General features: G+C 35.8%; 1 protein-coding gene across 1 annotated transcript; it reads left to right on the plus strand.

Annotated features, from left to right (window-relative positions):
• The first annotated feature begins 610 nt into the window (after positions 1-610).
• On the plus strand, positions 611-13,060 carry LOC147544842 (uncharacterized). The gene is made up of 12 exons (XM_086632737.1): positions 611-1,123; positions 2,513-2,739; positions 3,239-3,300; positions 4,047-4,121; positions 4,494-4,837; positions 7,572-7,640; positions 7,721-7,809; positions 8,664-10,817; positions 10,904-10,981; positions 11,420-11,531; positions 12,500-12,550; positions 12,647-13,060. The coding sequence occupies exons 1-12, from the start codon at positions 716-718 to the stop codon at positions 12,695-12,697; spliced, it is 3,720 nt and encodes a 1,239-aa protein (XP_086488863.1). The 5' UTR covers positions 611-715; the 3' UTR covers positions 12,698-13,060.
• The last annotated feature ends 2,295 nt before the right edge of the window (positions 13,061-15,355 follow it).

The following is a 15,355-nucleotide window of genomic DNA, read 5'->3' on the forward strand; positions in this document are numbered from 1 at the left end:
TGAGATCCGTGAGAGATGCAGATTTCTGGTGCAAAGTTCAGGTGATATTTGAGGAAGAAAGTACGGTGAATGCAATTATTGTAATAATTTCTTTTAGAACCGAAATCCTATTTGAAGATCTGAAGGCGTCTCTCGTCTTCTTCTTACTAAAAAAGAATTATTCTCCACCATTATTTCTTGAATTGCTTATGTGTTTCTCACTTTCTCTTTAAAAACACTCTCATTTGACTCGTAATAAGACAAACTAATTGATTTCAAATAAAATTAAGATTTATAAATTTATGTTTTAATGTTCGAACAAAAAAAATCACTAATTCACAACAATACAAAAATGCACTAAATGAACTAGAGATAGAAATCAAAAACCATATCTCTTTTTTTTTTTTGAATATTAAAACCAAACTTTTATACTCCTAAATTCTTTTCTCTTGGTAATTTCCTAAGAAAAAGACAATCCAATCTTATCCAGTTCACTAGTCAAAGTAAAACTCTAAACAAGAGGGACTCTTTGTTAATATCTAACAAAATAACAGGACCTTATTCTAATTTTCAAATATCTGCCACCAGAGAGAAATTAAACGAGTTCAAAAACCTGAACAAAGAACTCTCTCTCTCTCTCTCTCTCTACATCTGTCGTCTCTCACCTATCCTCCTCTTGCAGAAGTTCGAATCCACCAATTTCCAACACGTTTCCGTAACGGAAACTGAAAAAAAGATGTATGGAAATTCAGGTAAGCTTGGTGGTAGAGGCAGAGGAAACGGAGGAGGAGGAACCGGTGGTGGTGGTGGTGGTGGTCGCGGTAGTGCCGTCAAACGAAATCGTTCTCCTTTTCCTCAACCTTCTTCTTTACTTCCTCATCGAACTGTCGTTGGTCCTTCATCAAACCGTTTATCCACCACTGGTGGTGGCGCCGCCTCCTCTCGTAATCGAAATGAAATTTCAAATCCTTCTTCAATCAATACACCTGACGAGACTTTTAATCTTGTTAGTGACGATCCTCTTTCTTATGCTATGATCATTCGTCTTACTCCTGACCTTGTTGATGAGATCAGACGTGTTGAATCTCAAGGTGGTAATGCTCAGATCAAATTCGATTCTAATGCTAATAACTCATCTGGAAATGTAAGTTTCTCTCTCACTATATTTTGATTCTTTTTTTTTTTTTCAATTTGATCTAGGTTTTTGTTTAATCTCTAATGTTAAAAATCTTAGCTTTGTGTGGAATTAGTATTAATTTTGTAGAATTTAGTTTCGTCAATTTACATTCATGGAAATAGGATAGTGAACATTAGACTCTACAGTTGGAAATTCTCTACTAGGGTTTCCTTCCATTGTCTGCTTCATAGAGTGAAATTCGCTTGATTTCTGTAAATCTTTTGCTTGATATCAGTGATAGAGGTAATAGCTCATCTGGAAATGTCAATTTTGTCTCACAAAAAATCAATTGAATTTCTTCAATTTGATTCAATTTTAGTTTGCCCTTTGTTTTAAAAACTCACCTTAATCTCTGAAATCATTTATTTTCTTTATGAGATTTAGATGCATTTTGTGGTAACAGTTGAATCACTAAGCTGTGACTGAATAACCAGTTTTGATATTTTACATCTTGAAAAAAAAAAAGAAACGGTTAAAGATTTTGGAGCAATAACGGGGGTTCAGATTAGTTGGTGTGATTTGGAAAACTATGAAATCACGTGATTCTCACGAGGACAAAGATATTTTAGTTCCCTCCTATTAGCATATGTAGAAATTATATTACGAAGGCAGTCGGTCTACTTTCTAATCTAGTTCATATTTCCTTAATCTACCCTGTTAAGTACTTTTGCTTAGGAAACTACGTAACCAGTTTTATAATCCGTATTGGGGCGAAGAAACTAGTTGGCCATTGAAGTAAAATTAGTAGAATAGACAGTTCCCCCCATCCTCATTTGAATAGATCTCTTGTTTTCTTATGAATCTTATTTTTCTAGTTTATCCTTCCATGCCTAACCTTCCCATCCTGAGAAGTAGATCACCTGAGGATTACCACTCAAGGGATATAGGTCGTTAAAAATCATCATATTATGCCCACTGATGAACTAGCATTTTGTTTCTTCTGTTTGTCTCCTCCGTATGAAAAAATATGGCCGCAGCTGAACTGGTTTTTTAATGTTTTCGAAGTACTTTATTTGATTATTTTTTATGTGCAATTTTGTTGTTAGTCCTCTTAGATGGCACTTCTAAATTTAAGGATTGGAGTTTTGCATGAAATGAGCTTTTTCTGGGTGTCGAAATGAGAGTAACAATTATACAGGTCACATGACACTATCTTGTTAGTTGTAGTCCCACTTAAATAATAATTTTAAGTTGTCCAATGCTTGTAGTCAGTTATGGACATATCTAAGTGAAGATCCTTTGTGATAAGTATTTTGTTGTTCATTGTGACTATTTAGCCTTTATTATTAGTACTTAATACTGTGGTTTCTAGTGATTTTGACAACCTTACAACTTACAAGTCTGTGTCTGAATCAGGTTATTGATGTAGGAGGTAAGGACTTCAGATTTACATGGTCGCATGAACCGGGTGACCTCTGTGATATTTACGAAGAACGTCGAAGTGGTGAAGATGGAAAAGGTTTGCTTGTCGAATCTGGTTGTCCATGGAGAAAGCTAAATGTGCAACGTATTTTAGATGAATCAACAAAGAACCATGTGAAAATGCGGTCCGAGGAGGCTGAGCAAAAAAGCAAATCTCGCAAGTATGTTATGTGTGTGTTTAAGATGCTCTTTATCGATTGGAGTTGCTTGTTATATCTGATAAGGATTGTCTCGATGCTCAACTCTAGATTATTTTATTTCTTCATTCTAGTATTGTTGACCTGCTAATCTGTTGGAGATTTTTTAGCACGGACTTGAGTTTCTTGTTGCTAATCCGTACACATATGCTTATACGATGACCCAAGTTTCACCGAGTTTTTCTCGCGATAGTAGGAAATAGAGTGCATACATGGTACATTGTACGCCCCTCTTATATTTACGCCTCTGTCATCAAAGTCTCGTGAAGTTAGTGACACTTTGTTCTGGTTGACTTTTAGGCCGCATACATGGTACATATCATATGTTTGCGAAGCGATTAGGGTGGACGAACCGTTGATTCAATAAAGTTTCTATGAGTGTGTTTGAGTATAAAATGATTCCACTGGCTCCTAAATATGCGCTTGTGATTATTTAACTTTTTTTTTCTTTTCTGAGAAACAGAGCCATTATCTTGGACCATGCAAATCCTTCTATTAAGAATCAGCTGAAGACAGCAGTTGATTGTGAGTATTTTTATCATTTTCTTCTCACACTTTCATACTAAGAACTAGTCATTGTTAATTTGTTGAGAATTGATAATATGACTAACCAATAATCTCAAATTCAAGTTATTTCACGAACCTCCTTTCCAATTTAACTTTGCAGTGTGTTAAGGTAGTTTAGTTTCTCTAGCCCCAATTTAACGAAATTTGTTAGTCATCTGTACAAGATAAAGCCACAAAGGGACCTGCTGTCGTGAACATTTCTTGAAGAGGTTAATTATGATTTTTGAACCCAAAATGCTGAATATCTTGTCACATGTTCTATGCAATTGTTAACCTTTCTATCTCCTAAGGAATGAACAAAGAAAAATAGTTCTCCAGAGAGCATTTTCAACACAAATAATAAAAAACTAATTGGGCATCTTTGACTTAAAACATGTTATTGAAATAAGACATCCCGATTGCAAGTAAATCGCTGAAAGAAAGATCCTTTGACCAAAATTTGCATGTACTTTTAGTGTCCAAGAGAATAGGGTTTCTTGAAGAAGGCTAGAGAATCACTCGAAGTTCACTTTTGCATCAATGAGGGCGACACTTTTCTAGCTTTCCTAGAAGACCTAATTACCACCTGTCGAGTTATTCTCCACAACTCCCGACCTTTTACATGGAGACGGACTCTCTTACGTTCCATCTCCACCTTCTACCCACTTTGTTTTATCGACTTCTGTTTCTTGATGTGACTATCTAATACTGTTGTACTTTTCTAGTTAATCAGCGGAGAACGCCTTTCAGTTCAAAGAGAGAACCTGCTTTCAAAAAGCAAAAAGTTGAATCTACCCAAGGTAAGTAGGCAATTCGACCATTAGAGCTCTTGCGATTTTATTGGAAAGTTCACTTATTTTCTTCATCATTGAACTTAGCATATGCCAATACACCAATTACAAGTAATATTTGCCTATGATTCTATGAATAAGTACACAAACTGTGCAAACTTGTTCAAACTATGTACAGACCTCACATACTATTTCAAACCTGTGTGAAGCTTACTCTGTGCGGACCTTAGCTGAAGCCGAAAAAAATTGATGGATCCTTTATGACAAAAGAAAATTTGGCCTAGGGAGTTCTTGCTATTTCCCCAATATTATCAGATAAATAACATATATGTCATTCACTCATTCTTAGTTCTCCGTTTACAATTATGTTATGAGCATCAGTTTTTGCGGGAGGGCCTCCTAAGTCTATTTTCAAACCGGGATTTTCTTCAACACCTTCCACTAAAGGCAGGTTACCAGTACCATCCCCACCTGAGCAAACCATCACTTCAACATCTCCCTTCGGAAGTGGAAACCATAGAATGGTTCCAGCAGGTGTAGATTATCCCCAGGCACCAAACAAGGATAACACAGCAAACTCTGGGAAAGAAACACCTAGCAGGACTGTTCATGCCTTTGGGTATGACTTATCAGGAAGTAAGATGGGTTCAGGAGCTACATCGAAGGATCTGCAGAGGATGTTGATTACACTGCTCCAAGAGCACCCAAAGGGGATGAGCCTAGAGGTAACTAATATAACCAATAGTCTTTATATTGATATTTCGTTAAAAAGTTGCAATTTTGGAAATCACGAACACTGAGAAAACAAGTATATAAGAAGATTACAGCACGAGTAATCTTTTAGAGCAAAACAAAAGAAAGTTGGTTCTCTAAATGCGCTAAGAAAAAAGTTGAAGTGGGTAAAAGAGTTGAAAGAAAGACTGAGGTGTATGTTTTCATATCTGTCTATGCTTCATTTAAACCTAAATAACGACAACTGCTACCTCTTCACGATCTTCCAGAACCATAAGTGCATTGCATTTGCAGATGACATTAAACGAGGTTAACAACAAAGATAGAAAGTGATTATGAACTAAGTAATAGCTTCGAAGAACAAGCTTAATATAATCGCAATAAGAAAGCAAATAAAAGGAATCAGAAACCGAGGAAGATAATGTGGGCAACTTTAAGCTTTCACCTATTGATTAAATGAATCAAAATTTAATAGAAGGTGCTCTCGTTATAGGACATTATCATGATGAAACCTGGTTCTGAGTTTAACTTTAACTACTTAACACGACTTCTAAAGAAAGAGGTTAAATTTCTGAATAAAAATTAAGTATAAACTGCTAAAACCCTTACTTGTATGGTATATTTTCTAAAAGGAACCAACTAAAGCTTTAATAAATTAAAATCCCCATCCTTGGATCTTGTTGGACATTATAGAAATAATTAAAGACCATGTCACATATTCATTCAAGAAGGGTGAAATGTGGATCTTTGAATAGTCTCTCAATTATCAAGTTTTTAATGCCCTGTAAAAATCAAGAAATGGTTGGTTTGGACCTCTTACACTCCCATTCATCGAAATGATGTGCCCTTAAAGCTACTGAACCAAGTGATTTGATTTAGAACACTACATAAATTTAATTTACCCTCTTGGAAGTCTGATACACGAAACCCCGTTTTATCAATTATGTCTTCGTTGAAGTGGAGACATGATCTCCATGTGCATCATAGAAACCGTGCTGTTTTTTGAAGAAAGAACAAAAACACGTCAATGGTGTAATCCTCGCCTTGCTCTTGCATTTCTCTCTTCAACTCTCTTTCTTGATCTTTTTCGACATAGATGCTTAACCATGACATAGATGAAAATCTATCTCAAGGGCGATGCTGCCTAATCATGAAATATTTCTATTTTCCAAAAAGTCTTATCGTAGGATTATATGGTAACTGGCTAATCATGAAATATTTCTATTTTCCAAAAAGTCTTATCGTAGGATTATATGGTAACTGGTAGGTTAAATTTTCTTAATACATTATAGAATACTCTTAATACATTATAGAATACAAGTATACATTGTTAGTTTGTCCACATTAAAAGGACAGTTCTGAATATTTGCAGTTTCATTCATCTTCATTTGATCCATAGAGTCAATTTCCCTGAACCCTTTTCCTATCTGTTGGCTGTGACACACCCGCCTATTAAATATCCACGTATATAGTACATATGTCAATTTTGATATACAAGGTTGTTTTGTTCTTATTTCGATCAAAATAATTTTTCATTTACTTGAACCATGATTTTGATCAAAGTTTGAAAAAAGAAACTACCAAAAAATTGAAGTTATGTGATTACGTCAAATCACATTTCTGTCATATGAAAACAGAATATACTTTTTTGAACAGGAGAAATAATATGTATATATATTAAAATTAAATATTTACAGGAAAGGGATGTAAGAAAAATCCCAAAGACACCAAAGAACTATATATTAATAATAAATTCCTTTACCTTATTGAAGACATGAAAGGTGATATTTTGATTCATCTATTTATAGGGTTAAAAATGTCGCTATTAATTTTCTTAGTAAAGAGAATAAATCTCCACAAATTTACCATAACAATCTCTCTCTCTTACATAATTACATTCTCATAAAAGCTAAAACGTTATTATTTTCCTTTCCACACACCACAATTGCTGTTAGATATTGAAACCATTATTTTCTTTGATCTTCTTTTAGTCGTTAGTGAATTTTCAAACTGGAACTGAAATTTAATACTTGGTCATGAACTGACTTAGTCAGCGCCCGGCGCCTAGCCGTTTCGGCGCTAGGCGGCTTCTGGGCGCCTACTAAGTCGGCTTCCCAAATGGACTAGGGCTAAGGTCCCTAGTTGATCAGCTATGTGGTATGTGCATACATAATGTACTGCTACTGAGATGTACATACATAATCCCAACAATGACCATTGTTTTGTGGAAGTACCCACTCCAACTCGAGCTTGTCCAAGCATCCGATACGATAAGAATAGACTAAAACAGAGTGTTCACCAATACATGGTTACATGAAAGGGAAATCCAAGAGGTAAATCTTACTGATTCTTATATTAAAAGGGAGAATACTTATCATTGTAAATAGAAACTACATAATTATGTTTCAGAAGAATGGTAAGTCTTAAATTCTAGAAGAATGGTAATTACAATCTTCCTCCAAATGCGAACAACCAACTCTGCACCGGACCCACGTTTTGGTTTACTACTCTATATGAAAGTTTGTCTTTATTGGGGGAAGACTGTCTCTCTTCGTATCTGCTTACGTTGTAGTGATGTTCATTTGGAATTTGTGATGGAGGGGGTGTTGTAGTCCTGTACATTACACTCAAGACTTTGCTTTTTTTCCTTTGTATTGCATTTTTGTAGGGTTGGATTTACTGAAAATCAAATTTTGTTTTGGTTTTACGATTTCTATTCTCTTGTAGGCGTTGGAAAGATCAGTTGGGGACACAATTCCTAACTGTGCCAAGAAGATAGATCCGATCCTGAACAAGGTAATTCGTGGAAACCCTTTAGTCAAGTAGCTGAACCTATGTTGATAATCTTCTTATTGCTACTTTCTGTTGAGAATCAGATTGCAACTTCTCAAGTTCCAGGATGGTATTATCTGAAACCAGGAGTTGAATTGGAAAGCTTCAAGAAACCTTCATCTGGAAGTGAAAGGTACATTCCTTCCCCGTGTACTTGTTCTGTTGAATTACGTACTTGATGTAATGTTGTTTTTTCCTAATCAGATTTTAGTCACTCTGTTTTATATCTGTTTAATACATTAAGGTGAGATTGTTCTATTGTTATCCGATATTATATTGATTGGATTGCCAACAAAACCGACTAAGATCTCTACTTGAACTTTTCTAACTTAACTGTACAACTTGTGGCTGAATTGCATTGTAAATTGGAAAATTTGAGTTCACTATAGATCATGAGATTCAATTGCAATTTAATTTATCTATCCGCACCGAACCATAATAGTAAGGGGCTTAGGGATTTTAACAGTCTCTATGAGAACAAAAATAGAAAAAAGAGGAGAAATAAAGGGGGGGAAAAAGAGGAGAAAGACGCTCCACACTTAATAGCTTTATCGACATAGTATACATGATATTTACGTAGATACCTTATATGAAATAAATAGAATAACATGATGTATGTTCTACATAGATATCACTTGAAAGTCGTCCGTGAAATAAGTCTTTTATGAGGAATAGCCTTAGGACAAATGGAATAATACAATATATTTTGTATCCAAGCTAAAAATGAATTCTATGTTCTACGACTTAATTTAACAATCCAACTTCTTGAAAAGTTGCACCAATTCACGACACAATTTATGATTCAACAGCATCTCCTTATTAATTTCTTGTCGATATTACCAGATTAGTTTAGTGATGATTTGCTTATATTGCTCATTTAGATGTCCATTACAATACTGATTTATACAAGTAACTGTCTGCTGTATAAATTTTCTTGATATTAGCTTTTGTTCTGATGAATCTGATATGTTGCTTGGATTTTTACAGCTCTCCTGAGCTTGGTCATGAACAAACACCTCGTCAAGGATCAAACTTGGTCGAGAAAGCGGCAACTGGAGAATTTCAACCTCTAGTGCAGTCAAAACTAGAAGAATCAAGTCCAAATGAGAACATCGATATCTTACAAAATTCTCCTGATATCTTGGGTGACAAGAAAGCCTTGGATAATAGTGAAGGGCATGCGAGTTCTAGTTCTAGTGGAAGTGACAGTGATAGTGAAAGTGATAGTAGTGACAGTGAGAGTGATAGCGGAAGCCCGAGAAGTCCAAGCCCGGCTAGAAGTGGGAGCAGTAGTGACAGCGAAAGTGAGGGTTCGTCAAGCAATGACGAGGGTTCTGATGTTGATGTGGATATAATGATAGGTGACGACGAGAAAGAACCTGAGAATAAATTACAAACCACTACTTCCTCGTCCGTGCCTTGGAAAACTATTGATGATGACCCCACGCAAAATGGGATAGATAAACCAGAACACCTAGTATCTGATACAGCTAAAGTTGCTGAAGACTTACCTGATGATGACATTGAAATCGATATTGTTGATGATTTTGATGCTGTTCCTTATGTAGCAAACATGAGATCCTTTCCGGATGACCTCAATAAGCCTCGAGATAGCGAACAGGTGCCCTCTGTCAGTAATATTGGTAATGGAAATCAGATCACAAAGGATCACGGCAGTGAAATGCCTAATAGCCCCAATAAAATGTCCAAGCCCAAACCAAAACGGAGTTCGGAGTTGAATTACGATGATGAGAAATCTGAGGATGCCAAAAGGTTGAAAGCAGGAATCTTGTCTCAAGAACCGACCTTTGTGAGAGGCAAGGATGCATTTCCTTCAGAGGATCCACTTTATTTATCTCATGATAAACTCAACCAAGATCCTAAGAAGGTCCATAATGTAAACATGTCAAGTAAAGATAGTAAAGATGAATGTGCAGATACAACTTTACCAAAAGGATACAACCTAGCAATGGCTGGAAAATCTATTCCAGATGTTCAACAATCAGTTCAAAGATCTGGAGATGTTGGGACTCGACGAAAGACTTTCAACACAGAGAGACCCATCAAATATGTTGACAATTTTGCTCGAGGTGTGGAACAGTATGAAAGAAGCCCTGGTTTGCCTGATAGATCAGATGGTTCTGCTTTGAGGAGCATCAATGCACAGGAAAAGGTCTCTAAGGGCAGAGGCAGACATAAAGAAACGAATGATGAAGATGGTGGTAGTTTTCAGCAGTCAGTTGGTAAAATTCAAAATGAAAGAGATATTAGGGATAAACAGTTTATGCTTTCGGACTCACACTCACATTTCAGACATGGTGAACAGGTCGGAAAGTTAAAGGATGTGACAAACTCACAAACAGGGTCTTTCTCTGAGAAGGATAATGACAATACTACTCCAGGAAAATCCCCCGTCGGTAATAGGAAGGGAAAAATGCTGAGAAGAGAGGTTTCGGAGTTGGAGTTAGGTGAACTTCGTGAGCCCATATCCGCAGTGGATCCTCAGGCTGTAAAGAAGAAGTTTGATAGAAGCAACTCCGTTAAGAAATCAAAAAGTAAATCCAGCGCTTCAGATAATTCGGATTCAGTTATGAGAGTGTCTAAAGGAAGGACTTCGGCGAAAAAAATTGAAGAGCCAAGAAAACATTCTCCACCCAATTCAAGAGTTGGATCTGACATTAACCAACAGAATTTGCTGCAGAAAAGGACTCCTATAGATGACAATGAAGATTCATGGACAAGGCCTCAAAGGGTTGGGCTGTCTCAGGCTCAGCAGATGCCACTAGTAGATAGTGCTGACTTTGAAGCTAGGTCCCAGTTGAATAAATCGGCTGACATGGGTAGTAAGTCCAAAAAGAATGGCTATGGAGATACTCCTAAGAAGGCACCCATCTCTTTACCACAACAACATGACACTAGACATGCAGAACAAAATATATCTCAGATTACTGTCAGAGAACCTATACCCCAAAATACCATTGCCATCACCAGCTCAAACGGTAGGGTGAAGGAGAGCTTGTTGCAAAACAGTAACAACACTAGGACGAGGAGAGAATCTTCTTCTGAGGAGGATGATGCTTCTTATTACAAATATGAAAAAGATGAGCCGGAATTTAAAGGAATAATAAATGACTACCCACAGTAAGTAATTATATCAACGGTTGTGCATTTGTTTTATGATGGAAGAATTTTTTGTTTTTGCTGATAATGTTTTTGTTCCCTTGCAGATACAAGGAATATGTACAAGAATACTGTGATAAATATGAGGTTTACCTTTCCATAGACAAGCAGTTGGAGGTTTACAGGTATGTAATATTTCTTCTATATTTATGAGAATAAGCAAAAGAGATTCTTAAAATGATCAGGTTGCAATCTGGAACAAAAAAAATAGAGGGTCTGACCCCCACTATCTGACCATCACGCATGCATGAGAGACTCGATACAGAACATGCAATGATATTCCGATAACTTACGTATCATATCCTACTTTATTGAACCCTTCAAAGTTGTGCCCAGTGATGTCTTTGAAATGGGATGCCTATTAATGGTCATCATGCATGCAATAATATCCTACTTTATTGAACCCCTCAAAGTTGGTTTATGTATTTTTTTAAGCCTCTTCCTTATCTGTTTTTTTTTTTTTTTTGTATTTAGTTAATGAGGGCTGCTATGTCTTGTTAGTCCAGAATTATATCTGAATACAAATTGCATGGGATCAGTTATGTAAAATCTATTCGTTGCAGGACAAGATTTGGTAAACTTGGACGTGATCTTGAACTTGCAAAAGGTAGGGACATGCAGAGATACAATACCCTCGTGGAGGAGTTGAAGGAAGCCTATCGTCAATGTGGAACAGTATGTTTCCCCTCTTCTATCCTCTGTCTATTTTTCTGTAGTTGAAATACTTAACTAAACCCATCTTCCAGTTCTGATTATGCACTATTTTATCTCATTATTTAAATTATTGACATGAGTGATTTAAATAAAGCACGAGTACATGAGACACTATAATGAATCTTAATTCATCTTAAGACGTGTATGGTGTGTTTTCAAATACATCTGAATTGTATTGTTTGAGTACGGGATTGTGTTGGGTACGATAGATAACAATAGGAATTTAAATTCAAACTCTTGGATACCGAGTCAGATCTTCATCTCACCTTCTACTCTTTTTCTTTTGAACATTCATTTTTAAAGTCTGGCATGAGTACCAAGAGGTCAAAAGTCTTCAATCAAGTTGAATTCAAAGCATATTATTGCAGTTAGAGTCTCAGGTTTAGATGCCTGAAAAGAGTTATGCACTTGGGTTGTTACTTTTGTCTCGTATCTTAAATTTATATCACATATTTATAGGTAAGTGCAATCACTTAGTTGGGTTGATGCATTTGGTTTCCTTTGCATTAAAAACTCAAGATAATGTCTTTTTTGCACAAATTCATTAACATAGTTCTGTCGAATGGTGGACTGTGTTTCTTGTCTAAATGGTTTGGTGACTGGAGAAGAAAAACAGATGGTGGCACAGATATGTAAAAAAAACAAAGAGATTTTTTGAGCTTCATTGATACTATATAGTAGTATCCAGCTTCTAGGGCATACCAGGCATGTTTGAAGTATTCTTTTCTACTAGTCTTTTAGTATTAAAACTTCGAAGGAGAATTCCGTAGAAAACTCACTAGAAGATTAAAAAAAAAAAAAAAAACATAATTGGTTTCTATGGATTTACAAACAATATTTCAGGATTCTATTTGTTTCTAGTTCTTAACGTTAAGTGTTTCATTTCTTAGACACTGTCCTTTAAATCCATAGTTTTCCAACTGATGCAGAGGAATGATTGGCTGAAGAAGATATTTGTTGTACTTCATCAAGAACTGAAGGTAATTAGTTTGGACCTTCGAACCCTTTAACTCAAATAGTACATGCTTTCTGTTTGTTTCATTTCTTCATCATTTTTTTTTCCAATATTCTTCCAGAATCTCAAACAAAGAATCAAAGATTTCGCATATGAATATGCAAAAGACTGATTATCAGCACATGATGGTGAAGCTTGGGCAAAAAATCACCGGAAGTTAAGGCAGTCTGTGGTGGTATGTGAACTCTCGACCAAAGATTCGTAAATTATCACTCAAACATAATTATAGAAGATTATTACTTCAATCCCCTTGGGATTGAATTACTGAACTTGAGACATTCTTTTCGAGATGCTTATCGTTACTGCTGAGATTAATGCTTCAGTTTTGGCAGTGAGATTATAGGTTTTCTTTTGATAGATCAAACCAGTATAGATTATAAACCAATGTTGTTATGTTGTTATATCGTTATGGTCCTGTGCTTAGGATCAATATGATTTGAAATAAGCTGTAAATTGATTTCTTTTTGGTCAAAAATTGTTTGTGTAATCCTCATTGTTAAATTCATTCTATGGAAAACCCAAAGAAGGTCTAAAGATTCGAAGGGCTGATCTCCTTCTACGGTGGTTTTTTGTTACCATCTTCACTGGTGCAATATTGACAGAATGTTTATAGTCCTTTCTGTGGAAATTCTCACCGAAAGCCCTAACTCAAGGTCTAAGGGTTCGAACTGAGGATCTCCCCTTGTATGTTGTCTTTGACTGAAAATAATCCATCATCAATTGAGCCATATGTGGATGAAAACAAAGGAATCTGAGTACACACCAAGTTGTATTCAAGTTAACAAATAAGCAAGTTCTAAAAAATTTATGAAGATCATTTTCAGAGTTTGTTTCCTCTCTTCTATTCTCTCTCACCTTTATCTGTCTTCTTCTTCACTCATCTTCATCTTTATTTCTAAACCCTATAGAGTTAATATCTATTCTCTCCTTCAGCTCTTCTCTCTCTTTTCTTTCTTTCCTCTACTATTACTTTCCCGGCAAAAGGAATGATCCCTTCGTTGAAACCCAGATGAAACCCCTTCCACAGTTGAAGTCCGTCGGAATTCCTAAAACAAAATTCATCAGTTTTAGAGATTTTTTTGAAATACAAACAAATTCATAGTAGATCAAATTCAAGATTTGGTATTACTCCGGCACGGGAACCTTGCTTCCTTGAGATGAAATCAAGAGAAGGACTTCAAAAATAATTACTAGAAATTATTTTATGATATTACGAGCGAGAGCGAGGGACTTCTTTTACAACCCTTGGCGTCCGTTTTTTTTACTTAATCATCTGTTTTCTTATTCGATTTGTTAATATTTACATTGAGGTGATCGTTTAGATTCATCTCGTCCAAATGGAGGTAATTATCGATTTCCTAGCTTCTTTACCTAATCTATTTTCTGATTCGCTTGCCTGCGAGAAGGAGAATCCGAGAACTTGAAACTGTGTATGTTTGTTACTTATTTGTAAAATTATATTTGTCGTCGTCCAGTGGTAATTTGATCTCTTCCCTTTCGGGGCATCTATGATTTTTTTTCGAGTCTCTGTCCAATATTACTTTTGTGATGCTTCTTTACTCTGCCCATATTAGTCCTTCAAGAGCTTCTTTGGCTTCTCCTTCATTCACTGAGGGAACTTGCATAACTTGAGCTCTCCTTGCAATACATTTGCCTGTTTTTTCATATACCGTGAAGCCTAGTGTCGTTGGAATTCTATTCTAATTCAATAAATGATACATCAAAATTTATCTTTGTATTCTTCCGGGGGCTACCATTGGTGTTAGTTTGGTTGTTTTGTTGCTTTTTTTTTGTTAAGGATTGATATATTAAACAACTAAGAATTCAGGGTAGCATTACTATACATTGACAAAAAAAATATGAAATACAAGTCCACTCTCTAGATCTTTCCTTTCTGCGAGCTCATTTAGCTAATTTATCCGCTTGAGAATTCGATGTTCTTTTGATATGACTGAATTTCACCTGCTGAAGCTCACGCTTCAAGTTTCTTATTCCACGAATATGCACCAAAGATTTCCATTGCACTTGATAACGGGGGTTATTCAGGTGTTTTATCAGGTTGATATTGTTGCTTTCAATAATGACCTGCATGTGATTATTATCTTTCGCCCAAATAAGACTTTGAGAATGGCTAAAGCCTCACTTTCCTCACTGTTTCTTGCTCTAGCAATTTTCACATTAACAAAGACAAATTTGGATTGACAATCATGAACAATAAAACTGGTACCTATAATCTGTTCCACATTGACAAAAGATGCATCAACATTAATTTTAATGAAAGGATGGAGAAGAGGTTGCCACTTGACTATAGTCGCAGGGGAGGGTTTTACCTGAGCATTACTTACCTTTGGAAATGTTTTAATGAGATCTAAAATGGTATTAACATTGTATAAGGTTTGTTGAAAGCAGTGATCACACCTGGTTTTCCATATATATCATAAAATTGTGACGAAATGAATATTATCTGCGGTACAACTAATTTGATCTGAGTTTTGCCAAGACAGAATCCATTCCGAAAGAGAAGGAATATTTGTCGAGAAAATATTAAAGTGAAACCATATGTTTTTCCCTAGGGTGCAATACAAAAGAGAATGTTCAATAGATTCTGTGTCAGAACAGTTAGGACAATTAAAAATATTACCAATATACTTACCTATGCATTGTCGAACTGGTAGCGCTTTAGTGCAAATTTTCCATATGAAAAGCTGAATGCGAGGGACGGTGGGTATTGACCATATAAAATTCCAATTTACTTCCTCAGGAGGAGTAG

The sequence above is a fragment of the Eschscholzia californica genome, unplaced genomic scaffold, assembly GCF_041429995.1.
Source record: "Eschscholzia californica isolate CP2 unplaced genomic scaffold, dmEscCali1.0.p SCAF_4, whole genome shotgun sequence".
Taxonomy (NCBI): Eukaryota; Viridiplantae; Streptophyta; class Magnoliopsida; order Ranunculales; family Papaveraceae; genus Eschscholzia; species Eschscholzia californica.

What these genes read in the sequence shown, in the direction of transcription:
- LOC147544842 (XM_086632737.1), top strand. Translation starts at nt 716, where the DNA reads ATGTATGGAAATTCAGGTAAGCTTGGTGGTAGAGGCAGAGGAAACGGA. An exon ending in AAAAGTTGAATCTACCCAAG is followed by an intron (nt 4,122 to 4,493) that starts GTAAGTAGGCAA and finishes TATGAGCATCAG; the next exon opens with TTTTTGCGGGAGGGCCTCCT. An exon ending in CCTATCGTCAATGTGGAACA is followed by an intron (nt 11,532 to 12,499) that starts GTATGTTTCCCC and finishes CAACTGATGCAG; the next exon opens with AGGAATGATTGGCTGAAGAA.